The sequence below is a fragment of the Gigantopelta aegis genome, chromosome 10, assembly GCF_016097555.1.
Source record: "Gigantopelta aegis isolate Gae_Host chromosome 10, Gae_host_genome, whole genome shotgun sequence".
NCBI classification, from domain to species: Eukaryota; Metazoa; Mollusca; class Gastropoda; order Neomphalida; family Peltospiridae; genus Gigantopelta; species Gigantopelta aegis.
In genome coordinates this window covers 23,862,574-23,889,367 of record NC_054708.1, presented here as the reverse complement: position 1 = coordinate 23,889,367, position 26,794 = coordinate 23,862,574, and the positions used below count along the sequence as shown (strand labels likewise).

Genomic DNA, 26,794 nt, shown 5'->3' with positions numbered 1-26,794 from the left:
TGTTTTACAACACCCACACATATTTTAAACCACAGTTATTAGAAGGAAATGTTTTATTTAACGAAGCACTCAACACATTTTATTTCCGATTATATGGCATCGGACATATGGTTAAGAACCACACAGATATTGAGAGAGGAAACCTGCTGTCGCCACTTCATAGGCTACTCTTTTCAATTAGCAGCAAGGGATCTTTTATATGCACCATCCCACAGACAGGTTAAGGAGAAATAGCCCAATTGGCCCACCAACGGGGATCGATCCTAGATCGACCGCATACTGACATGGAGTTAAATACCGTATTGTTCCTATTTGTAGCGCCCGGGCGCGATGCAAAACACAAAGGGGGCGCGCTAATTAGAGTACTAGAACACGTTTCGTAATACGTGTGAAAAATCCTCGTATCAAACTGTCAATGCATCTGGCTCGCTGAGACATCAAAAGCTTTGCCGCCGAGTCACTCCACCAGTGATGTTTTCTTGTTGAAATGACGTAGCGTACCGTACATCGTCAGCTGATTTATCGAAATACATGGTACTGTGCACGTAGGCATATACGGTGTCGGTATAAATACCTACCGGTATGTTTGTACTTCCAGTTTTGAACAGCGTTAACGGAGTGTCGTGCGTTCATTCTGCGTGGAGATAACAGCGACATACATTTGATAAACGACATATCGCTGGGTGAGTGCAAGAATGTTGTATTATATACAAAATTCCCATTTTGAGAAAACGAGCATTAAAAAATAATAAAATAATCGCGGAAGCCATGACTTTTTGTATTCTTCTTTTGATAGTTTCCTCCAAAATCTGAAGCAGCATACACTGGTATAACACTTACAACACTTTCGCTCCGAGTCAACTACAATACATTTACAACAGTTTAGCTGACTTCAAATTAAGCAACCAGACCTGTTATATGAACATACAACATTTTTGCTCTGGAACATATAGGGTCCACTACATTGTGAAAATTAAGACCTTATTTATCAACATTTTGTAGATACTACATTTTTGCACTGACCCACCGATATTATTTTTTAATGCTCGTTTTCTCAAAATGGGAATTTTGTATATACACCATTCTTGCACTCACCCAGCGATATGTGACATACTGTTCCCCCATACTAGTGTCGTAGTGCTTCACCTGTTTGGATTTTATTTGTTTACCGATTATAATCATTGCAAGTCGCCAGTCAGGTAAGCCAGTTTTACTATTTTACGGGTACCGTTTCATGATACATTTCTCGTGATCATAGGGGGCGCTATATTAGAGGGGGCGCTACAAATAGGAACAATACGGTATATGTATGTCCCTGGAAATTAATTAAGCACCACCTAGTTTTGACCCTGTGACTTATACTCTGCAAACCGGCTTCGGTGGCATCATGGTTAGGCCATCGATCTACAGGCTGGTAGATACTGGGTTCGGATCCCAGTCGAGGCATGGGATTTTTAATCCAGATACCGACTCCAAACCCTGAGTGAGTGCTCCGCAAGGCTCAGTGGGTAGGTGTAAACCACTTGCACCGACCAGTGATCCATAACTGGTTCAACAAAGGCCATGGTTTGTGCTATCCTGCCTGTGGGAAACACAAATAAAAGATCCCTTGCTGCCTGTCATAAAAGAGTAGCCTATGTGGTGACAGCGGGTTTCCTCTAAAAACAGTGTCAGAATGACCATATGTCTGACATCCAACAGCCAATGATAAGATAAAAAATCAATGTGCTCTAGTGGCGTCGTTAAATAAAACACACTTTACTTTACTTTATACTCTGCAAATAATTTCATGGATACAAAACACTGAATTTAATGTTCTGTGTACACAGAGAATACTGAAAATGAAAAACACAAACCCAGCAAGCAACACTGTCTTTACATCAATATTTAAAGGCGCAGGCCCTAGTTTTAACCCATAAAAAACAAATGGACACTAAGTTTAGTTAATTTACAAACCTGTAACTCATTTGGATAAAGTTACAACAGAGTGAAAGAAAAGTCTGTGATGTTAAAATGGAAAATATCCTTAAAAATAGACTAGAACTCGAATCAATAAACCACTACTTTTCAGATGCACGTGCGTTTTAAAAAATATGAAAAGTTTTTTTTTTTTAATATTAGAAACAAAACGATGACCAGAAAGTTCTGAAACACTTTAGTTCTACGGAAATGGATAATCTAAAGAATAAAATATAAAGTAATATTTGATTTCAGTGATCATAAACGGCTCTAATAGTGAAAAATATGCCTTAGTGTTTAAAAACTAGGGTATGTCCCTTTAATGTAGTCGAGGGAAAAGGAAGGAAACGTTTTATTTAACGACGCACTCAACACATTTTATTTATGGTTATATAGCGTCAGACATATAGTTAAGGACCACACAGATATAGAGAGAGAGGAAACCCGCTGTTGCCAGTTCATGGGTTACTCTTTTTGATTAGCAGCTAGGGATCTTTTATATACACCATCCCACAGACAGGACAGTACATACCACGGCCTTTGTTACACCAGTTGTGTAACACTGGCTGGAATGAGAAATAGCCCAATGGGGCTACCAACAGGGATCGATCCTAAACTGATCATGCATCAAACGAGTGCTTTACCACTGGACTACGTCCCACCCCCTTCGAGGGAAAAAGACCACAAAAAAAAATATGCTTGTACATGTATATGTTAATTAACTATGGAGCTGAAATCACACTGATTCATGCCATGGTTTAAACCCTATTGACACAGATAACTACTGTATGTCTAGCCATCTTTTTGGATGCAATACAATCCAGGTGATGCTAAATTAATTTCCAGGTGTATATATTAGCCGTGTAGTGGTTTCAGGTAATATCTTGTCAGGCGATTTAGTATGCCTTCTTTAGGTGTATGGCAAGGGCATTATATGGTACCAGTAAACATACAGCTGCTAAATCAGCATTTCTGCCAGAGGGTAAAACGGGTATGGCATCATACCCAAACATTTTTGGAGATGTTTTTTTTTAAGTTAACCGTTTGACAAAATTAATTACTCTTATCATTACTGTATGATTTTCTAAATCCTAACCCTAAACTTAATCCATTTTCTTTCTGGGGGAGGCCTCCTAATACACCCCGTTGACTGTGTTTGCATTCAATTCCATGGCACCATACACAAAAGTTTCTTTATGGCAGAAACACTGCTAATAAAAAGAACAAGTAAACAAAATTGAGCTTGTATATAAACTCATCCTATGACAAATGTATGCATTTTCGTCTAACACCTTACATATATGCACAATGTTTTATGACCATTACAAAATACTGGAAAGGACCCGTTAAGTTTGGAAAATAATTCACTTTCTTTTTATTTTGTTATTGTGTATTTTTAAATAGAGACTTTATTGCATTCTTTGAATGAAATGGTAAAATATATGTCAAATTTCCAGTCAAGCGGGAATGCTGAACACTATTGTTGTAAAATATACGTCAAATTTCCAGTCGTTATTTGCAACTGCAATTTTGGTTTATTTTTAACAAACAAGATACATTACAAACACCTGGTCACATGTCTTGCAAACTCAAGTTGTCAAAATAACAATGATAGTATATAAGGATTATAACATTCGCCATATGGTTAGTACTATTAAATTTATTTAAACACTACTAAGTGACCTATATAATGCAGTAACAAATATCAGTGATTCCATACTTGCATTTACAACATAGCTTTTGTTATCGCATTGCTGTACTTATATTGTCAAGTACTGGCAAACAATGATGCAACTTATTCAATAATAATGTAACTTATTTATTAATATTATAACAAAACACCATACAGTGAAACATCTCAAAACCGGACCCTCTGTAAAGCGGAATTCCCTCAAAAATGGCATTTCCCCTCAAAACCAGACATTTTTCATACTCCTTTTAAATATCTGTGCAGAAGAGAACCTCTCTAACCAGATACCTCATAAAACTGGACTTTTTACTTGGGTCCCAAGGGTGTCCTGTTTAGAGGAGCTTCACTGTAATAACAAAAGTGGATTAACTAGTTCGCTGCTAAGTTATGTGTGACATAACACTGTATAAACCATGTAACTATAACTATATGCATTGAAAAATTGTACTTATTTCAGACGATATAATATATATGACTCACAGGACTGTTTGTTGTGTCTTTCCTTTGTTTTCATATATTTCTTGGTTAAATTTGTCATACATCTGAACTGTATATTTATCTACACAATTTATGGTCAATATTTGTTTCAAAGTTGTTGAGATGTTCACAAATTCCAGGTAAAATGTCAGGTAAGCAATTAACATATTATTAGTAATTTAGTGTTTGGGTAGGACCTTCTTTGTGTGTTAATCCTGCCAACAAGAACCAACACAAAGGCCAACATCACAGGTCCGACATTCATAAGATGTCCGCACACATTTACCAGAAGCTTTATTGGTACAAATGACAGAGTTCCTTCGTACATTACACGGGCCTGGTTTTTCTGAAAAGTTTGGAACACCGGTTTTATTTAGATCAAAGCTATCGCCGGCCAAATCCGCCACTCGAATCCAGTTTTTATCATCCACAGTGCTGATCGTTTCATTGTCTAATTCATTATCAGAACTGTCAATATTTGATTCATGAAAACCATAAAAGGATCCGATTGAATTGTTGCTATCCGTATTTAATAAATCGTCGGCCATTACGGTTACTTGTATTCGTTTAGAAATTAGAAAGTCGCTTGCTATTTCCAGAAAATACAACCATTGAAACGCCTGTAATGGGTTTAGCCAATCACAAACTGCCTCTCATGGATGCTTTGTCACACTATAACTGTATTCTCATTACACCCCTTATAAATAATCCAATGGAAAAGGGTTTGCAACATACACTAGGAAAGCCACGATCGTGGCTCTTCACAGTATCTACGGAAGCCACGATCATGGCTCTCAGCAGTGAAAATGACATATAAAATAGCACTATTACATAAACTGCACCTTCTGATTTGGGAAGAAAAAAAAATGGTGGGTTATATTCCGCAGAATATTGTATTCGTCCAACCTACTCCATCCCACAGTAGTCTGGCGAGTATCATCATGGGCTCTAGCAGGGCCATAAAAAGTCAGATTTAGTGGTCAGTTAAAAAAATAATTTAAAAAAAAATAATAATAAAAAAATAATAATAATAATTTAAAAAAATAAAATAAAATAAAAAAACATTAAAAAAACAACTCAAACCTAAGTACTTACCCCTCTTGAATCTGGCGAGTATCCTCCCTGGCTGTTCATCATGTCATTGGGTCCTCCCATGTACACACGACTCTCGGGCGACGCCTGGTAGAAGGCCTTGTCCTGGTCGCTGGGGTCTGCGTAGTGCACGTAGTACTGACAGATGTGGGTGTAAGTGTCACCGTCCCGCGACGGATCGTTGCCGTAGATCTCGATACCGTACTCCCCCTTCTGTGGTAAGTCTGCAGTGACCACCACCTTGTCGTTCTGGTCGTCGTCCTGGATGCAGTGCTCCAGATCCTCGTCGCGCATCCCGTTCTTGCGCAGTTTCGCGAGAATGAAAGCGGGTCTCGTTTTCTTGAACTCAAGTTTGACCTTTCCATCGGGACATGCGATAACACCTTTGAAAAAGATAGAAAATAATGCATCATATTATTATATAACATTTAGTGAAATATCTTAAAATATCAGTGAAATAAAAGTGTTATCAGTCACTCAGTGACGATACATTTTAGAGTGAAAATTTCACTATTTCACGCAAAAATGTGTTATCGTCACTGTAGAAAGTGTTATCTTCACTGTAAGAAAACCGGAACTATTTTGCTGCTGGCATTTTAAATAAAGGTAAATTGCAAAAAGTTATATAATAAATAGAAAATTTCATGTTTTTTGTCAAATATGACTTATATCTCATCTCGTGAAGTTTGCAATCATATCACACTCATCACGTAAGCTCGATTCATGAGATATGATTGCAAACTTCATTCGATGAGATATGAATCATATCTGATTGTTTGTTACCCTGACTTCAAAAGTTGGTAAGGGGAGAGAATCCACACTTTGCAAAAGCTCCACTGATAATTAACATGCTAAAATGAGCTAAAAATTACTCTTCTTGAATTAGTATCCGAGGAATGTTGGGAAAGCGAGAGTGAAAACTCCCATTAAATGGAGAGGTCTGTTTTCATATACATTAGCAACTATCTATGATAAAAATAACCATATCCAGCAATGCGATACTCATCTAAAATGAAAAGTTTAAGTAATTTTTAATAAATTGAAAACTCCATATAAAGTGATAAAAGAGAAAAATGTTTAGCTTTTCCAATGAAATTCAGTTCCCTTTATGAATATTATTTTATGTACCCTGTCAAGACACAAAATATCCATAATTGTAAATGTAATTAGTTAAAAGTTAAAGCTTCTTTTGTTTAACGACACAAGCGTGGATCCTAAGTTGCTACTTTCTTCATATGAGTGCTCTGCCACTAAGCTACAAGCTACTGACATGGCTAAAATGTTTCTTTTGTTGAACGACACCACTAGAGCACACTGATTTATTAATCATCAGCTATTGGATGTCAAATATATGGAAATTTTTTACATATGGTCTTAGAGAGGGAACTCGCCACATTTTTTCATTAGTAGCAAGGGATTTTTTATATGCACCATCCAACAGACAGGATAGCACATAGCACGGCCTTTGAAATACTAGTTGTGGTGCACTGGCTGGAACGACAAAATAACCCAATGTTTCCACCGACAGGCATCGATCCTAGAACGACTGCACATTAAGAAAACGCTTTACTACTGAGCTACGTCCCGCAAAACAGCGATAATTCAAAATGTTATGTCGGATCATTACACAACTATTATTCCATAACTACTCCTTACCCTGTGGTGGACTGGCCACCAGTCCCATCTGATCCACAGCCACACCCGGCCCCCAGCTGCTGTCCGAACAGTTGGGCAGCGGCACGGCGTCCATCGCGGGCTGGTCCGCGATCACTTTGAACTCGGCCGACGCCGTGAAGACGTTCTTCACCCCAAGCTCCCCTGTCAGCAGCTGGGCGAAGATGGTGAAGTAGTACTGCCCCGGGCGTGGGGCGCGGAATATGAACGTGCTCGTCTGGTTCCGGCCGTGCTCCTGCAGTGCGTAGTTCTTCAGCTTCTGGCCCTGGAAGATCTCGTCGTTCGTGTCTGCGAACGTGATCTTGTACGTGAAGTTGGTCGGCTTGCCGTGGCCCAGCGTGATGGCGATGCAGCCCTTGTCGGTGTTGACGACACCCACGTGGTGCGAGATGAAGAACATGCTGCACTTGAAGAAGTACGACTTGACAAGGGGCAGGTTCTCGAAATCCTGCAGCGAGATGTTGCGCGACAGCAGCTGCCACTCCTTCTTGTGCGCCCAGTGGCTGTAGATCAGCTGCTCCGGGTCAGTCAGGAAGTAGAAGTCGTCGTACTCGTACACCTGAAATATATATATAAAAAAGTCTTTAAGTTATTTTTATTTTATTTTTTAACGTCACTAGAGCACATTGATTTTTTATCGTCAAACATATGGTCATTCTGACACTGTTTTTTAGAGGAAAGCCGCTGTTGCCACATAGGCTACTCTTTTATGACAGGCAGCAAGGGATCTTTTATTTGCACTTCCCACAGGCAGGATAGCACAAACCATGGCCTTTGTTGAACCAGTTATCGATCACTGGGCAGTGCAAGTGGTTTACACCTACCCATTGAGCCATACGGAGTTATGTTAATGTAGTAGCATCAGTTTTAAATGACTGACCCAGAACATTGATGTTGTTAATTACATGAAAACAAATAAAACCAATGCATTAATACAAAACAATAAATATCTACAAATGTCCATAAGTTAATATTATTACATAAATTAAACATTTGTTGTTTTGCAGTACAAATTAGGTTCTTTTTTCATCATCTCCTTTTTTTTATTTTAATGTTATATCCAATTAAGGTTCTTGAATATGCTGTCTTGGATAAAAGTCAGCTGCCTTCGCTATCTGATCAGGACTAAGTTGTTAGTGAGAATGGAGTAGGCTAGATCCTCCATCATAGCTAGTGCACAGGAGTCTGCACTGGGAAATCAAGCCAGCAACCTACCTTTATCACAGTTTAATCACTGCATCATTGCAATGGGTTACCCATCATAAAACAGTATGATCAAAATAATGGAAGGTTTCATTACATCCTTTTAATTTTTTATGATTTGAATTAAGTTTTGATGAAGTAAATTACCACTATGGTCATTACTATGGAGTTGCCATCAAACTAACACTCAAACTGCTGTATAGTCTTTAAAATTAATACATTAAAAGAAACAAAATCCTTTCATATAATGATGAGAAATGGTTATTTACAAAATACATGTGTATTTAAATTAATTTCTAAACTTATATTATGGCGACTCAGTCTTTTATAACAATGTGTAAACAGCTTCATTATAAACAATAATGTTTATAATACATACTGTGTTACAGATATGCTTATTAATCTATATTTTTATAAATGATTACAGCCTGAAGATATCAGCTTTATCCTACAAAGATTAGATTGGCCATTGCTACATGGCTCTGTCAAAGGATATTCACCATTCAACATGAGCAGGATAATGCCAATAACTTAAAACAGTAACCAATTTTATTTTATTTTTCTTCTCCAATGTCAGTTTTCCACACAAATTACATAATTAATCTAGCAAGCTAATCCTTCGCATAATTAATGAATTCTTATAACATACACAATGTCATTCATTGTAAGATGCTGCATTTCATCATGTAAAATCTCTGCTTTAAAAAGGTTTACAACTATCACATTTACCAAAAAAAGAAAGAAAAAAGATATAAACACTGTAGTTCAAGTAATAGTGACTAAAACCTTGATATTATGGCTAACAATAAATCTAAGTTGGCTTTTTTGTTTTCTTACTAGTTATTTATTTATCCAAAGCCCTTGAGAAGAGGGTACAAGCAGCACACTATGTTCATATAGGGTTCAACAAATCCACCAGCCCTCGGTCCTGGCTAGTGAAGTTTTGGTCTGGACTAGTGGAAATTATCAACTGTATTACTATAATACATAGAAAGAAAGAAAGAAATGTTTTATTTAACGACGCACTCAACACATTTTATTTACGGTTATATGGCGTCAGACATATGGTTAAGGACCACACAGATTTTGAGAGGAAACCCGCTGTCGCCACTACATAGGCTACTCTTTCCGATTAACAGCAAGGGATCTTTTATTTGCACTTCCCACAGGCAGGATAGCACAAACCATGGCCTTTGTTGAACTAGTTATGAATCACTGGTCAGTGCAAGTGGTTTACACCTACCCATTGAGCCTTGCGGAGCACTCACTCAGGGTTTGGAGTCGGTATCTGGATTAAAAATCCCATGCCTTGACTGGGATACGAACCCAGTACCTACCAGTAGACTGATAGCCTAACCACAACACCTCCGAGGCCGGTTATAATACATAGAGCACTGGCCAAAGCTTTTATCCGGGCTAGTGACTTTGTCAAACACAGGGCTTCTTGCATTATTTAGAGATAAGGATTAGAGCTAGGCGGTATACCGTATATACCGTTCGGGATTGGTATCATGTCAATACCAATTTACCGTACCTAGCAAATTTCAAAATACCGAAAATATTGGTGTTGAAAAAAAAAATCTGCCATTTAGTAAAGCACTAACAATATATCTGACAAATGCACAATGGGTTAGGTATAAATTATACACGGGCCTTGTGTATGGAATTTAATTTTATTTAGATGAAATTAGCGTGCGAGCTTTAACTTAGCAGGGCTTCTAGAATTTTATAAAAATCCAAAAGCCCTGGAATCAGTGATTTTAAAAATGTACAAGCCATGATTAAAAATTCACTAGCCCTACTTTTCTTTAATTTAATAAATTTTTAGTAATAATCAGATATGTCACCTAAAGAGGGAGATAGATCTTAAAAATCCTTAGTTTGGGGGTGGAAAGAGGGGGCAGGATAATCATATTTACAAAATATGTAAATGCAGCATTTGACAAGGGTTTTTTCCACTAGCCGTCAGGCTATGTATAGTAGTTATTTACTAGCCCAACACTGAATATCACTAGCCATGGAAGAGGGGCTACCATAATCTAGAAGCCCTGAACTCAGGCATGCATTTAAAGCTGAGTATACCAAAAATACTGCTCGATATCAGTATCAGTATTGGTACTGTATCAATACCGCATACCATACCGATAACGAGGTAAAATCACACAAAAAATACTGATATCGATACCGAATTTCAATACCGCCCAGCTCAAAGAAGGAAATACAACGAGTACAATATTTACCAAGTTTTCTGGTTTGTTCTTCTCCGAGGTGAGGTATCGCGTGGCCCAGTGGGAGTCGACGAGGTACCAGTTTCCGTCAATGAGCACGCCGTTCCAGCTGTGGTTGTAGTCGTTCGTCTTGAACTGGTCCCCGGGGCGGTAGTCCAGACCCTTCGCATAGCCAGTCAGTACAGCACAGTGCAGGTCGGAAAACCTAACATGAGGAAGAAAGGAATTAATGTTTCATTATATGACAAACTCAACACATTTTAATTACTGTTATATGGCATCGACCATATGAAAATGGATCACACAGATAATGAGAGAGGAAACCTGCTGCCGCCATGCAATGGGCTACAGCAACTCTTTCCGATTAGCAACAAGGGATCTTTTTTATGCAGCATCCGATAGACAGAATAGTACATATTACAGCCTTTTTGACACCAGTTGTGGCGGTAGTACTAAAAAAAAAAAAAACTTCTGGTTGAGTCAAAGTCTGAGGTGTACCCAACTTTTGATAGCGCAGTTAATACCACAAGTCCTGTGATTTGTGATAAATGTGTGTTGGTTGTAAAAAAAAAATTAGTTTCATCTGGACAAGAAATGTATGCAATTTTATTTCATCTAGTACCACTGTGTCAAGTAGCATTGCACTTGAAATGTATAGGGTACCTGTAAAAAAAAAAAGTACTAAAATTTTGTGCGGAACTAGGGTAGTCATATTACCCGTTATCTCTGAAATGAGCAGCTTCACACCCAATTATTTCTGTTTCACTTCAAGGGTGAGTGGTTGTATTATTTATATCCGTGGTGTATATCGACTGATACGCTGCATGTAGGAGTTTTAGCTACATATGTTACTATGGTTGTCTATAGGACTTGATTTGGTGGTATATACCCTGGTGCACTAGCTGCAACGAGAAATAGCCCAATGGTCCCACCGACATGATTCGATCCTAGACTGATCGCGCATCAGGCGAACGTTTTGCCACTGAGCTACATCCCGCCCCCCAAAAAACTAAAAAGACAAAACAGTACGTGAATGTGGACATAATGCATTATGCAAAAAGGAAATGTCATGAAAGTTAACCTTGATCTATAACAGTACATGATAAAGCTATACACAAAATTTCAGCTCAATATTTCAAGTCATTGTTAAAAAAACTTCCAGAAAACAATATGCGGGACAGATGGACGGATGGACGGACGGACAGACGGACATACATACAGACAGACAGACAGGCATAAAGACGTACGGACGGACAGACAGACATAAAGACGGACGGGCGGACATAAAGACGTACGGACGGACGGACAGACAGAGAGAGAGAAAAGAAACCTATAGTTCCTTCCGGTTGGACCGGTAGGGAACTAATAACTACTCCAGAATATAGAAGACTGTGTTTACCTGCACAATGTCTCAAAGATGCGTGCGTATGTTCCCTGCTTGTTCTTAAAAGACAGCAGCACTTCTTCTGGGGACCCAGCCTGGGCTCCATCTCGGAACTGGATTGTGTACATGTTCTTTGAGGTCATCCATCGAAAAATAACTCTGTGAACAAAACAAAAACACAACACAATTGAATCATTTGAAATATTTCACATGATTCTTTAATATTAGCCTCCTCAAGTGTTCAGTAATCAGAATTAAAAAATAAACAGCAGATGAAAATGAAATTTTAGGAGGCTGTTACGATTTGCTGTAAATATCAATATCACGATTTGCTGTAAATATCAACATCAATGTCACAAAAACAGGTTGATATCAAAGCTAAAGGAAGCAATTTGTGTTGGGTATATACATGTCAATGTGGAAGCAGTTTAAAAGAAATGAAAGAAAGAAAGAAATGTTTTATTTAACGACGCACTCAACACATTTTATTTACGGTTATATGGCGTCAGACATATGGTTAAGGACCACACAGATTTTGAGAGGAAACCCGCTGTCGCCACTACATAGGCTACTCTTTCCGATTAACAGCAAGGGATCTTTTATTTGCGCTTCCCACAGGCAGGATAGCACAAACCATGGCCTTTGTTGAACCAGTTATGAATCACTGGTCAGTGCAAGTGGTTTACACCTACCCATTGAGCCTTGCGGAGCACTCACTCAGGGTTTGGAGTCGGTATCTGGATTAAAAATCCCATGCCTTGACTGGGATCCGAACCCAGTACCTACCAGTAGACTGATAGCCTAACCACAACACCTCCGAGGCTGGTAAAAAAATAAATAAATGTTTCTTTAACGATACTTCAGAACTGAGATAATCAACTGTTGGTTACTAGCATCAACTGAAAACTGGAGCATTGGCCAAGTATGAAACTGAGAGGTAGAGCCAGGTTATCCTAGTAGCACATATACCACATGCTACGGGCCTTGCGTTGATGTGTACATTTCTTTTCCCCTGGTCATTTTTCCCCCTCTCCCCGAGGGGGTTGCAAAATATATATCCTGGGAAGGGGGTCCCACTGTTATTTGTGCTACAGGACACGTGGATCCTTAAACCGGCTCTGCTGAGAGGAGAAACTGTGAGAGAAGGAAGGAATGTTTTATTTAAAGATGTTTGTTTTGTTTAACGACACCACTAGAGAACATAGATTTATTAATCATTGGCTATTGGATGTCAAGTTTTTATTTAAAGATGCACTCTACACATTTTAATTACGGTTACCGTATATGGCGTCAGACATGCTTCGATCCCTGTCAGTTTAATAGCCAATTTCTCCACACCGAGTTATTAACTCTCACTGGGATGATGTGAATAATGGGGTGTGAGACCAAATGCTTAATCATGTCTACTAAGTACCTGGCTTTATCAAGTTCAGACTGGATGTTCTTCTGACTGTAGACCAGGTGCCAGATGAGGTCACTGAAGTTATCATGGTCTTGTTGTGCAACCTGTAAATGATCAGTTTTGTTAAAGACATATTCACTGTAAGAGTATTTAAGCAGGGCTTCGAGAATTTTTATTAAAATGCATTATCCATGGAATCAGTGATTAAATTGTTTTTACTGGCCACAAGTAAAAATTCACTAGTCCTACTTTTAAAGGGACATACCCTAGTTTTTAAACACTAAGGCATATTTTTTTACTATTAGAGCCATTTCTGACAAGTGAAATCATACTTTACTTAGATTTTATTGTTTAGATTATCCATTTCCGTACATTCGAAGTGTTTTTGGTCATCCTAGTGTTTTTAATATCACAAAATGCATTTCTCATATTTTTTAAAACGCACATGCATCTGAGAAGTAACAGTTATGGAGTCGAGTTTTAGTCTATTTTTAGAGGGTATTTACCATTTCAAAGTCACTAACTAAACATAGTGTGCATTTTCATGGGCTGAAACTAGGGTCTGTCCCTTTAAGTAATACTATTTTATTCATAGTAATAATCAGATATGTCACCTAAAGAGGAAGATACAGCTTAAAAACTCTTAGATTGGAGTGTGGGGTGTGTGAAAGCAGAATATTCATATTTACAAAATATACTTAAATGCAGCATTTGACAACGTTTTTCACTAGCGGTCGGGTATGGCGACAGTAGTTACTTACTAGTCCAACATTCAGTATCATTAGCCATGGGAGTGGGGCTAGCATAATCTAGAAGCCCTGATTTAAGTACAATGAAAAGTTTAGTTATGGAAATAGCATTAAATAATTTTTGTATAAAATAGTCACTCATAAAAAATATTAACTATTATAAGTCAGATTAATTATTTACTTCATGTACTGTAAATCAGAAAATGTTGGCGAGCATAAAATATTCGCGAATTTAGCGAAGCCATAAAAAAGCTTACATTTCATGACGCTAAATATAAACTAAAGTCAGATTAAAACAAAAATCAAACAAGTCTTAAAACGTATACATATTTAATAATGATTTGAATTAATCAACTGTGAACAATTAAATTGGATTTCAGAACCAAAGCAAATAAAACGACACATATCCTATGTACACTACCATTCGTGGCACAATAATTAAAACTATTATCACTTCCGATGCAGTGTCGCAGCAAAGCAAAACGAAATGTTAGTATTTTGAATACAGACTTATAGTTTCAATGTTTGTAACTTTTAGCAATAAAGACACATAATTGTGGTTAAAAATAAATTAGTTCTGTCATAGAAAACAAATCCATGAAAACGAATTGTTACGGGCTTGGTAACAACGGTATAACAGTCATTAATGCTAAAACATTGTTTCTTTATTTGACAAAGTGAGAACAGTACCAGAGCAAAGAATACTAGTACGTCTCAGTGGAAAAACAGCTTACGACCCCTGTATGCACAACAGACTACTCCGAAAACATGTTTTTATTGGACTGATTATGTGTGGTTGTTTCGTCAGCGATTAACTGGTCAAACAACAGGCTATAGATTATGCAATAAATAAAGCAAAAAATACTAATTAATTTAGATGTATAACACTGTAATGTTTTTATTAAAATTAAGTTGGAGACAAACAGCGTCACTTGGATGTTTGAGGCTAAATTTCAAACCGGAAATAGTGCACATTGCATAACATCAAAAAGTGTCGAGTGTTCTTGTGACCAGTCAGTCGTCAAAAAAACAAAAACTGGCTGACGTTTTTTTTTAATGTATGATATGCCGACCTAGCTAAAGTTTTATGTCGCTAATATATCACTGATACGGATTTCGCTAAATTTTAAGGTCGCTAATATTTTCTGATTTACAGTATATCTTATTGAATAGTACATGTATCTGCACAGTTAAAAGGTCACTGATGTTAAATAATATTCAGTATTATCTGTACATTTGATTGTCTAGTCATAGTCAATAGTATTAAATATTACCTGTACAATTAAATCCTTAAAGAATAAAATGAATAGGCTTTTCTTTGCATTAAACAAAACAGTGAATAGATTAACTCCCTTTGTAATAACGCTTTAATCTGCACTTACAAAAATCTTGTACATTATTGTTACATATCATATGTCAGATTACTACTCAAAATAATTTAAGTGTCAAATATTATTTTTATTACACTATTCAAAACAATTCACTGAGTCAAAGGAAAGGAATGTCAGTTCAGAGTGACCCCAATGCATCGTAAATTATAGCCATTAATTATCATTAAGCAACACTGATTAAGGTGTCTAACATGTATGATAATTGTGATACTTGGCACAGAATGAGAAAAGAAACCCACTGCTACCACATTACAGTTAATGGTCAAGGTTTTTTATATGCATTTTACTAAGACAGGATTGCATATGAAGAGTTCAGGTGCAAAACACGATATATCCATTTTTTATTTTCAGTAAAATGGGTTTTTTAATTGGCATATATCGCATTTTACCCAATACAATTTCATAAGGATCAATCACATTTTGCAGCAAATCAGCAGGCCTACGATTAGCCCTTACTGACATACAATAATGGGTTTAACTAAAAACTAGAAAGAAAATGGTTTATATCGCGTTTTGCGCCTGAACTCTTCATATATACCATGGCCTTGGACCCACCAGTCATTGACTGCTAGTCAAAGAAGAAAAACACCAAATTAATTTATCGTATCTTCAAATGGTGTCAGTACCAATACCCACTGAACCTTAAAGGGACATTCCTGACTTTGCTGCACTTTTTAAGATGTTATCGACTAACAGAGACGTTTTAGTGATTGTAATTACCTATCAAATATATTTTTCTGCATACACTATTTGTGGCTGTATATTAAACGTGTTTCTGATCGTTCTAATATTTGTACTAGGTTAAATTTCATCTTATTTCCTAAAATATTGTGTTTTCGTATGTACAAAAGTATTTGAAGACAAAATCCAGTTTTGGCTTCTTACAAATAGTGAAATTTGCACTAGGTTTAAGGTTGCACAATGGTCAAAACTGGCAGCCCTAATCATAGTAGAATGTATGCAAAGTATCAACCAAAAGTATACTATAAGTTTTGGGTGGACAATATGGAACATTTCGGAAAAAACAGCAGAAAAATCTGAAACGTACAGACTATTAAAAATCTTTGATCTCTGTGTCATCTTGTTCCCTACTTTCAAAAGGTTATTTATTTTTTGTCTCTATGAAAAGGATGCCGTAGATACCTGAATGGCATGAGTGTCTATATAGTTGAACTGCTGTACGTCACGGTAAATGTCGAACTTCCTGTAGCGGGATCGGCAAGGTACGGGAGGGTTCTGCCGCTGCCTGACATCCTGGGGCTGAAAACCAGCTGGGGCTTTGATCTGCATGCTGACTTGACTTCAGGAAAACCTGCAACACACAATAACACAACACATTAACACAGAGAGAAAAAAAGAAAAAAGTTTAAATTCTCCCAAACCAACTGCTGAATCAGCTAAGCAGAGGGTATGAAATTAACAACAGAAAACCAGCCCCCTCTGGTTATTTTGCTCAACGATTGATTAAAATATACAATTTTTTTTTAATACAATAAGTATAGACAATATATATATTAAAACAGGGCACAATATTTCACGAGAACCGTTGTTATGTTCGAGTGTCGATTATGCAACTTTAAAAGCACGAGAAACGCCAATCGGATAGTGGTGAACAATTACATTCTAAAATTAAAAGTACTACCGTATATATCAGCAATGAAAGTGAAAATCAGTTTATTTTATTTAATACAATTGAACCACCAATGTAGCACAAAACCATAGTTCAAGTGTTTTAGGATTAGGTAGGCCTCACTCACTGGTTACAACAACTATATTCACGTACCTAAGTAAAACTGACAAGAACTGACTTCCAGTTAACTAAGATTTTGAAATATTGTCCCTGTTAAAACGTAAATGCCTAAGAGTCTCCCGCGGAATCAGGGAGGGTTGACAGGTCTGACTAAATCGATATGTTGATTTCCATGTATCAGTGGACGTTATTTACGATTATCATTCTTAATTACCGCATTTACTTTATATTACTCTCAGACCCAGACTCTCATTACTGATTAGGCACAAAAGTAGTTTTCGATCGAGACTATGGGACCATTTTACAAACTCATTGTTAATGAATGATAAGCAGTCTTTATCCAAAGCACCAGTGTCGACAACCCCACCCAGTAGTGAAAAGCAGTACCAACAGCTGCTGTAGCCTATTTTTTCCTAAGTTAAAAGGGAAAATGGTTGCAAAACATCTAGCTATTGTAGTTTTATCAGGAAGTGTTTTGCCAATTACAGTTTTTTTTTTAAAACCACCCAACTTAATAAAATGAAATTAAAGATTTACTGCAATAAAAAAAAATGTATTAAAAAAATGTTTGAGTAAATATATACAACAGGAAATTATTTAACCAGTGGCTTTTAAACTACAGCTAGTTAGTGTCTAATGAGGGTATTGCAACATTTGGTAGACCAGGCCCATATTTCCGAAGCTATCTTAGCCTACGAAATCGTGAAATCATCGTAGGCTATGACGTCACTATCGTGTGCGCTGTAGTGACGTCACAACCTACGACGGTTTTACGATTTCCTAGCACTAAGATGGCTTCGAAAATAGGGCCCCAGGGTTGTACAGTTGTAGTTCAGTGGTTAGAGCAGTTACATGATATGCTTGGGTAGTACGGGTTACAGGTACTTTATTAACTTGCCTATATCCAAAAGAGGTAGTATGATTTCCCTCAGTGGATTCATTGAGTTACTTTCCTTTCCAAATCATGTTCTATAATTGGCATAGTAACAGCTACCGGCCTTGGTGGTGTAGTGGTTAAGCCATCAGACTACAGGCTGGTAGGTACAGAGTTCACAGCCCGGCTCAGTGGGTAGGTGTAAGGCCACTACACCCTCTTATTCTTTTTCACTAACCAACTAACCACTAACCCACTGTCCTGGACAGACAACCCAGATAGCTACGGTGTGTGCCCAGAACAGTGTGCTTGAACCTTAATTGGATATAAGCACGGAAATAAGTTGAAATGAAAGTAACAGCTGAGGTATGTCCTGTCCCATCTGTGGAAAACGTGCATATAAAAGATCCCAATTTGTTGCTAATAAAAATAAATCCAGTTTATGCAGTAAGAGTTTCTTCTCTCAGTCTCCTAGTTTAAAGATGCAGACCCTAGTTTCAAACCATAAAAATGGACACTAAGTTTGGTTAAAGTTACAAACCTGTAACACATTTGGATAATGTAACAAGAGAATGAAACAAAAGTCTGTGACATTGAAATGGTGAAATATCGTTAAACAGACTAAAACTCGACTCCATAACTGTTATTTTTCAGAGACATGTGTTTTTAAAAATATGAAAAATGCATTTTGTGGTATTGGAAACACCAGGATGACCAGAAACACTTTAGATGTACCGAAATAGATAATCTAAACAATAAAATATAAGCAATGTTTCATTTCAGTGATCATGAATGGCTCCAATAGTGAAAAATATGCCTCAGTGTTTAAAAACTAGGGTTTGTCCCTTTAATGGACAATGTGCCAGTTACCACTTGATACCTAATAACCACCAGTTGATTAACTCTGTGCGAGCTATCATTAAAGAACCATTTCTTTTAAATACTGATGTCTGCTTCCACATTGCAAGCACACACCCAACACAAACTGCTCTATATAGTGGAGCAATTCTGACTAAACAGATATTGGATGTGGATTGGAATTGCCACACAATGACATTTTACATGAGGATTTACTGGCTTGCCTTCATGAAGTTTAAGACTAAATGGTAACTATATTGGCAGTAAACTCTTGGATTTAAGGTCCAGGCTGAACATTTTATTTTAGATAGCAATTACTTTAGATTTTATGTTCAGGGCTTGTTTTGGATGGGGTTTTTTCATTTAGTTCTACACCAATAATGAGTACATGTATATGAATTCTCCTAATGCTGTTTTAAATATCTGTTTCAGTATATATAAGTATTTTGTAAAATGATATTAAAAAGTAAATGTAAGAAAAAGACAAAACAAGAAATATTTATATTAAAATTTTGTGGGTGAGGAGAGGGGGTATGTTACAGATTTTTTGTATGACTCACTTACTCAGCATTTTAAGTACAGAAACTATTAATTGTTTCTTTATGAATCTTATTTTAAAAGTATTACATATTTATAATACACTTGTACAATGAAGAACTATAACTTAGAACAAGTGAAAAAATTAATTTTACAAGTTTATTGAGTACTTAATAGCAAGCTTTATTTATTAAAGGTTGGCACATTATATGAAACAGTTAGCAATCATGTACATACAGGTGTAAGCATATACCCGGCATGTCAATTAATTATATCTAAACAGTTCTGCACTCGCTGATAAACTGGCAACACAGTCAGTAAACACTAAATAATAATATATAGCAAAGTCTAATTCAATTAAAAGTAACAGCCATATAACATTTTATGATTGTTAACTTAAAGCACCGCAAGATTTATTACAACTTGCTTATGCGCTAAAATATCTGGGGTCATATTTTTCGATAACTGCACTGTGTCCAGATTGCTTCTACAGGCACTGATTGGCTGGCTTTAAAATGACGACGTTTGATTAGTTGTTAGCTACAGCTGGAACTTCACTTTCATTCATTTAATCTTTCCATTCATGAGTCAGTTACACATTTGTAATACAATCCACAGAGATTCACTGAAAATTTTGAAGTTCTCATTTGTTTCATAAATGGCATATTTTCATTCATAAGCAGTGGTATTAACAATGCAATGCAGTCACAGTTGTATTATTTTGTATCGTAAATATTTAATTGCAAAATAAACGCTGTTATGAAGTGCATACATGTAATGGCTGCTTGAGATAGCAGAGGGATTTTTATATTAAAAAACCGGCCTCTGTGGTGTTGTGGTTAAGCCATCTGACATAAGGCTGGTAGGTACTGGGTTTGCAGCCCGGTACCGGCTCCCACCCAGAGCGAGTTTTAACAACTCAATGGGTAGGTGTAAGACCACTACACCCTCTTTTCTCTCACTAACACCTAACACACTGTTGGACAGACAGCCCAGATAGCTGAGGTGTGTGTCCAGAACAGCGTGCTTGAACCTTAATTGGATATAAGCATGAAAATAAGTTGAAATGCAATATTAAAAAACAATTAAAAGTGACAATGGGTATACAGAGAATAACTAACTTGCTACAAGGAGTTATGAATTATCTGTCCCTCGTGAATGAATGTCATAAAGCCCTTGCCGAAGGCTTGAGACAGATAATTAGTCATTCCTCATAGCTCGTTAATTATTCTCTAAATCTTAAGCTTTTTATTAAATACCAGCAAAGAAAAATCAAAGGAGTCCTGAAAGTTCATTCAGTTTACACTTGGTATGATTATGAATACTGTTTGCACGTAGAAGAAATAGTTAATGTGTATTTAAGGTCTCACAACTCGTTGTATTTGGAGTGCACGATAAAAGCACTTTTACACTCGATGTGTACAGTTTGCAAACATGAAGTATCGATCTCAATAAGAATAGCATACTTGAGAGGTTGGATACCTAAAATTGCTGAATTACATAGCCATACAGTAAAACTAAAAGAGAGAATGGAAAAGGAGTATTTGCATAATGCCACTTCAGCACATTTAAAAAAAAAAGTACAGTACCATATGGCTTATTTGAAGCATAACATGTTGTTATATTGACACTTAATCTAGACTGACATTGTGAGAATGAAAGCCTGCTGTCAGTAAATAAGACTACTTCTACTAAAACAAGAATTCTGCACAATTAAATGCCCTGCCCTTCCCTGCCCTGCCCGCCTACCTGTCTGCCATAACACTGATTGGTGCACTGTGATGAACATCCATGGATGCAACTATGAACCAAGTTTTATTGACCTAGGACTTATATAGTTTGTCAAAAGTTGACGCTGTTGATGCCGACAGTTAGAAAAGTAATTCCTATATCTCACCTTTTAACTTCATAAAGGCAAGTAAAATACCCAGCAACAGTTCTTTTCAGGAATACCTCTGGGTCAGCGGAAAATGTTGCCAATTTTACGAATTTGGTGAGTGCCCGGGCTAGCTCAGTTTTTATATCGCAATATGCACTTTCCCCATACAGGACAGCCTATACAACATCCTTTGATGCACCTGTCGCAGGACACAGACTGACAAGAGGCATCAAAACCTGAGCCTACAGAGGACAATTGATTCTACAAGCCGTAACACCTCAGGCAACCACTTACATCACTAAGCTATTCCTACCTCCTATAGTATAAAAAATGAAGTTGGTATAATTAGCTGCTATCAGGTGCCAAATATACCTGAAGGTATCGAATGACATATTTTCTACAGCATTAAGAAACAAGCCTGCTGCCACAAAATGGGCTATTCTTGTCTTTAACTAGCAAGATATCTATTATTTATAATATACTAGTGTTCTCACAAGATGACATAACATGGCATTCAGCAGCAACAGATCTTTTATGTGAACTTTCTTACAAAACCACATACACCATTGCTCAAAACAGTCAGATATATTTTATATGAGCTTTCTTACAAGACATACATCATTGCTCAAAACAACAAGATATCTTTTATATGAGTTTTCTCACAAGACATACACCATTGCTCAAAACAGCAAGATATCTTTTATGAGATTTCTCACAAGACATACACCATTGTTCAAAACAGCAAGATATCTTTTATGAGATTTCTCACAAGACATACACCATTGCTCAAAACAGCAAGATAGCTTTTATATACACATTTTTACAAGAGGGCAGCACATACCATGGTTTAAGGCAGCAAGATATATTTTATATGAGCCTTCTCACAACAGGACACCACACACTATGGCCTTCGATTATGCTTGTCATGGAGCATTGGTAAACCGAATGGGTCTTTTTTGGAACAGACCGGCCTCGGTGGCGTCGTGGCAGGCCATCGGTCTACAGGCTGGTAGGTACTGGGTTTGGATCCCAGTCGAGGCATGGGATTTTTAATCCAGATACCGACTCCAAACCCTGAGTGAGTGCTCCGCAAGGCTCAATGGGTAGGTGTAAACCACTTGCACCGACCAGTGATCCATAACTGGTTCAACAAATTCCATGGTTTGTGCTATCGTGCCTGTGGGAAGCGCAAATAAAAGATCCCTTGCTGCCTGTCGTAAAAAAGTGTAGCCTATGTGGCGACAGCGGGTTTCCTCTAAAAAAAACAGTGTCAGAATGACCATATGTTTGACGTCCAATAGCCGATGATAAGATAAAAAATTAATGTGCTCTAGTGGCGTCGTTAAATAAAACACACTTTACTTTTTTTGTTGGAACAGACTTATAAGTAACCACACCTCAGGCAAGCACTCAAGTTCTTAGACTTAAGATCTACCAGTACTCCACAGCAAAACAGCTGCCATTAGTAAACTTAAAACACTCTCATGTCAGTACTTTGTCACTAAATAGCTTCAAGGGTGTGATTACCGGTATGTGGATTATTAAACAGGTTAAACTCACAAGAATCCAGGCCTTTGGGCAAATTTTGGGACATTTATCAGTTAAAAAACAGAAAGTCCTTGACCATTTGTGTGACACATTAAATGTTCATTCTATCGTTATACCTGTACATGTTCTACCAACTGCCTGAAACCTTAGTGGTATAGAGGCATGTCAAAATACTCTACGTCTAAGTCCACTGAAGCACCAAATATTAATTTATATGCCAAAAGATTGCACATACTAGAGAATAATACTATAATGTGCAATACCACAGCTTCAGTTGCCATATTTTGCTATTTTTACATTTATTTGTAATAAATTTTAAAAAACCCACAGATCCCACACATAATTTGGGAATATCAGTTGTAATGTGCTTGCATGTTGAGTAAACTATTGTGTTCAATAGGACTACATTCCTGTCTTATCACATTGTAACAAATATTATCAAACAGCTCTGGGTCACCAGAAAATTTCTACAAATTATCTATTAAAACTTCAAAAACTGCAGATACTCAGCTATTTTGTATCAAAATATCAATTATTACATGAAATTATTTGGCCAAATTAAAATAAAATTTGCCAATTGTTTTTGAAATTTGCAGTCAGCAAATTTGGCGAGTGCCAGATCTATTCCTGTGAAATCAGCAAATCCACATGAGTTGTACAGACAGCAAGCTTGTTGGCAACATCAACCTGACATGACATTACAAAGCATTCAACTCAACTGAATATGCCAAATTCTGGTCAACCTTTAAAGATTTTCCAATACTTTTGTTCTACTATTAAATTAAATTATTTGGTTGCAATTTTTCATGAGCATATGGGCATATACTTCAAGGTATAATGTATAGTTCAAAGCAAAAGTTAATTTAATAATTTTGGCAGGAAGCAGCCATTTATAAAGATAAAAAAAAAATTGTTTTGTTTAACAACACCACTAGAGCACAATGATGTATTACTCATCGGCTATTGGATGTCAAACATTTGATAATTTTGACATATAGTCATAGAAACGAAACCTACATTTTTCAATTAGTAGAATGGGATCTCTTATACGCACCATCCCACAGACAGGATAGCACATACCACAGCCTTTGATATACCAGTCGTGTTGCACTGGCTGGAATGAGTAGCCATTTATAAATGCAACTTTGACACTGCAACGTGTACTCTGTAGTAATATATAGTATCATTTTATTTCACACCGATACATTGGTAATATCAAATATAAATGTAGAGCTGGCCATATGAAGATCTCAGACGATACACTGGTGTAATATTAAATACAAATGTAGATCTGGCCATATGAAGATCTCAGACTGATACACTAGTAATATTAAATACAAATGTAGATCTGGCCATATGAAGATCTCAGACTGATACACTAGTAATATTAAATACAAATGTAGAACTGGCCATATGAAGATCTCAGACTGATACACTGGTAATATTAAATACAAATGTAGATCTGGCCATATGAAGATCTCAGACTGATACACTAGTAATATTAAATACAAATGTAGAGTTGGCCATATGAAGATCTCAGACTGATACACTAGTAATATTAAATACAAATGTAGAACTGGCCATATGAAGATCTCAGACTGATACACTGGTAATATTAAATACAAATGTAGAGTTGGCCGTATGAAGATCTCAGACTGATACACTAGTAATATTAAATACAAATGTAGAGTTGGCCGTATGAAGATCTCAGACTGATACACTAGTAATATTAAATACAAATGTAGAACTGGCCATATGAAGATCTCAGACTGATACACTGGTAATATTAAATACAAATGTAGCGCTGGCCGTATGAAGATCTCAGACTGATACACTGGTAATATTAAATACAAATGTAGCGCTGGCCGTATGAAGATCTCAGACTGATACACTGGTAATATTAAATACAAATGTAGAGTTGGCCGTATGAAGATCTCAGACTGATACACTGGTAATATTAAATACAAATGTAGAGTTGGCCGTATGAAGATCTCAGACTGATACACTGGTAATATTAAATACAAATGTAGAACTGGCCATATGAAGATCTCAGACTGATACACTAGTAATATTAAATACAATTGTAGAGTTGGCCGTATTAAGATCTCAGACTGATACACTAGTAATATTAAATACAATTGTAGAACTGGCCTTATGAAGATCTCAGACTGATACACTGGTAATATTAAATACAAATGTAGAACTGGCCATATGAAGATCTCAGACTGATACACTGGTAATATTAAATACAAATGTAGAGTTGGCCGTATGAAGATCTCGGACTGATACACTAGTAATATTAAATACAAATGTAGAACTGGCCATATGAAGATCTCAGACGATACACTAGTAATATTAAATACAAATGTAGCGCTGGCCATATGAAGATCTCAGACTGATACACTGGTAATATTAAATACAAATGTAGAGTTGGCCGTATGAAGATCTCAGACTGATACACTAGTAATATTAAATACAAATGTAGAACTGGCCATATGAAGATCTCAGACTGATACACTGGTAATATTAAATACAAATGTAGCGCTGGCCATATGAAGATCTCAGACTGATACACTGGTAATATTAAATACAAATGTAGCGCTGGCCGTATGAAGATCTCAGACTGATACACTGGTAATATTAAATACAAATGTAGAGTTGGCCGTATGAAGATCTCAAACTGATACACTGGTAATATTAAATACAAATGTAGAGTTGGCCGTATAAAGATCTCAGACTGATACACTAGTAATATTAAATACAAATGTAGAGCTGGCCATATGAAGATCTCAGACTGATACACTAGTAATATTAAATACAAATGTAGAACTGGCCATATGAAGATCTCAGACTGATACACTAGTAATATTAAATACAAATGTAGAGTTAGCCATATAAAGATCGGACTCATTGATCACTAACTCCAAACAGATTAAATGCTGCTGCAGCCAATATACACACAGTATCAGGGCTGAAAACAGGAAACTTCAACTCTTTGACATTTACTTGAAGCCATCATTCATGGAAGGTCAGACCGACTTTCCCATTCACAACTATAGGCGATAGAATAACAAGGATAACAAGCGTGGACAAAATGTCACTGCTACTGAATTAGATAAAATAATAGACAAGAACCAAATCTGGCAAATTAATTTAAGTATACACATGAATATACGAGGACAATCATAATTTTTAAAATACTAAGATGGGCATCCAGCTGTCCCGCGTGTTCCCATTTCCAAAATGCAATGATCCACCCTATTTCAAAATAAAACATGCAAGCAAGCAATTTACATTAGGGCAAACAGAAGGAGGGGGATATTTGGTTATATGTCAACTCAGGACATTGTTAACAATTTGGCTATTTGATGTCTATCATATGATTACATGTATTTCAACATTTTATTAACGGAGAGAACTAGAGTCACGTAACATCCTCCTACAGATAAAGCAGCTAGGGATGTTTTATATATACACTTTTCAACAGACAGGACAGTACATACCACAACCTTTGACATACTAGTTCCTTGGGGAAAACCAGTCTGTTAAAGGGACATTCCTGAGTTTGCTACAATTTTTAAGATGTTATCGACTAACAGAGACTTTTTGACGACTGTAGTTACATATCAAATATATTTTTCTGCATAAAATATTAGTGGCTGTATATTAAATGTGTTTCTGATCGTTGTAATATTTGTATTAGGTTAAATTTCATTTTATTTCCTAAAAAAGATTTTTTTGTACGTACGAAATTATTTGAACACAAAATCCAGTTTGGGCTTCTTACAAATATTAAGATGACCAGAAACATATTGAATATACAGACACTGATATTCGGAACAAGAAAATATACTTAATATGTAAGTTTAATTGTAGAAATGTTTTATTAATCGGAAACATCTTACAATGCAGAAATCTCGGAAATGTCCCTTTAAGGACAAACAATTTGGCAAGCATCACACTTTAGGCGAGCACTCTACTACTGAGCTACATCCTGCCCCCAAATAGAAGATTCCACAGATGGATAAATAATCTTGTCGGACCCGGTCTACCGAGGGGGATTAATTCATTTCACACGTGATTACAGCAGTATCCCTGA

At 36.7% G+C, this 26,794-nt stretch overlaps 1 protein-coding gene across 1 annotated transcript in view; it reads right to left on the bottom strand.

Annotated features, from left to right (window-relative positions):
* Nucleotides 1–26,794, bottom strand: part of LOC121383541 (hillarin-like) — an 87,094-nt gene that overhangs the window by 22,520 nt on the left and 37,780 nt on the right. The window contains exons 2-7 of the mRNA XM_041513628.1: nt 16,393–16,561; nt 13,122–13,213; nt 11,723–11,866; nt 10,336–10,528; nt 6,875–7,451; nt 5,222–5,601 (exon numbers count right to left, since the gene is read on the bottom strand). Of these exons, the coding sequence (XP_041369562.1) occupies nt 5,222–5,601; nt 6,875–7,451; nt 10,336–10,528; nt 11,723–11,866; nt 13,122–13,213; nt 16,393–16,539 (1,533 nt within the window). The 5' untranslated portion in view covers nt 16,540–16,561. The remainder of the gene's footprint in view (nt 1–5,221; nt 5,602–6,874; nt 7,452–10,335; nt 10,529–11,722; nt 11,867–13,121; nt 13,214–16,392; nt 16,562–26,794) is intronic.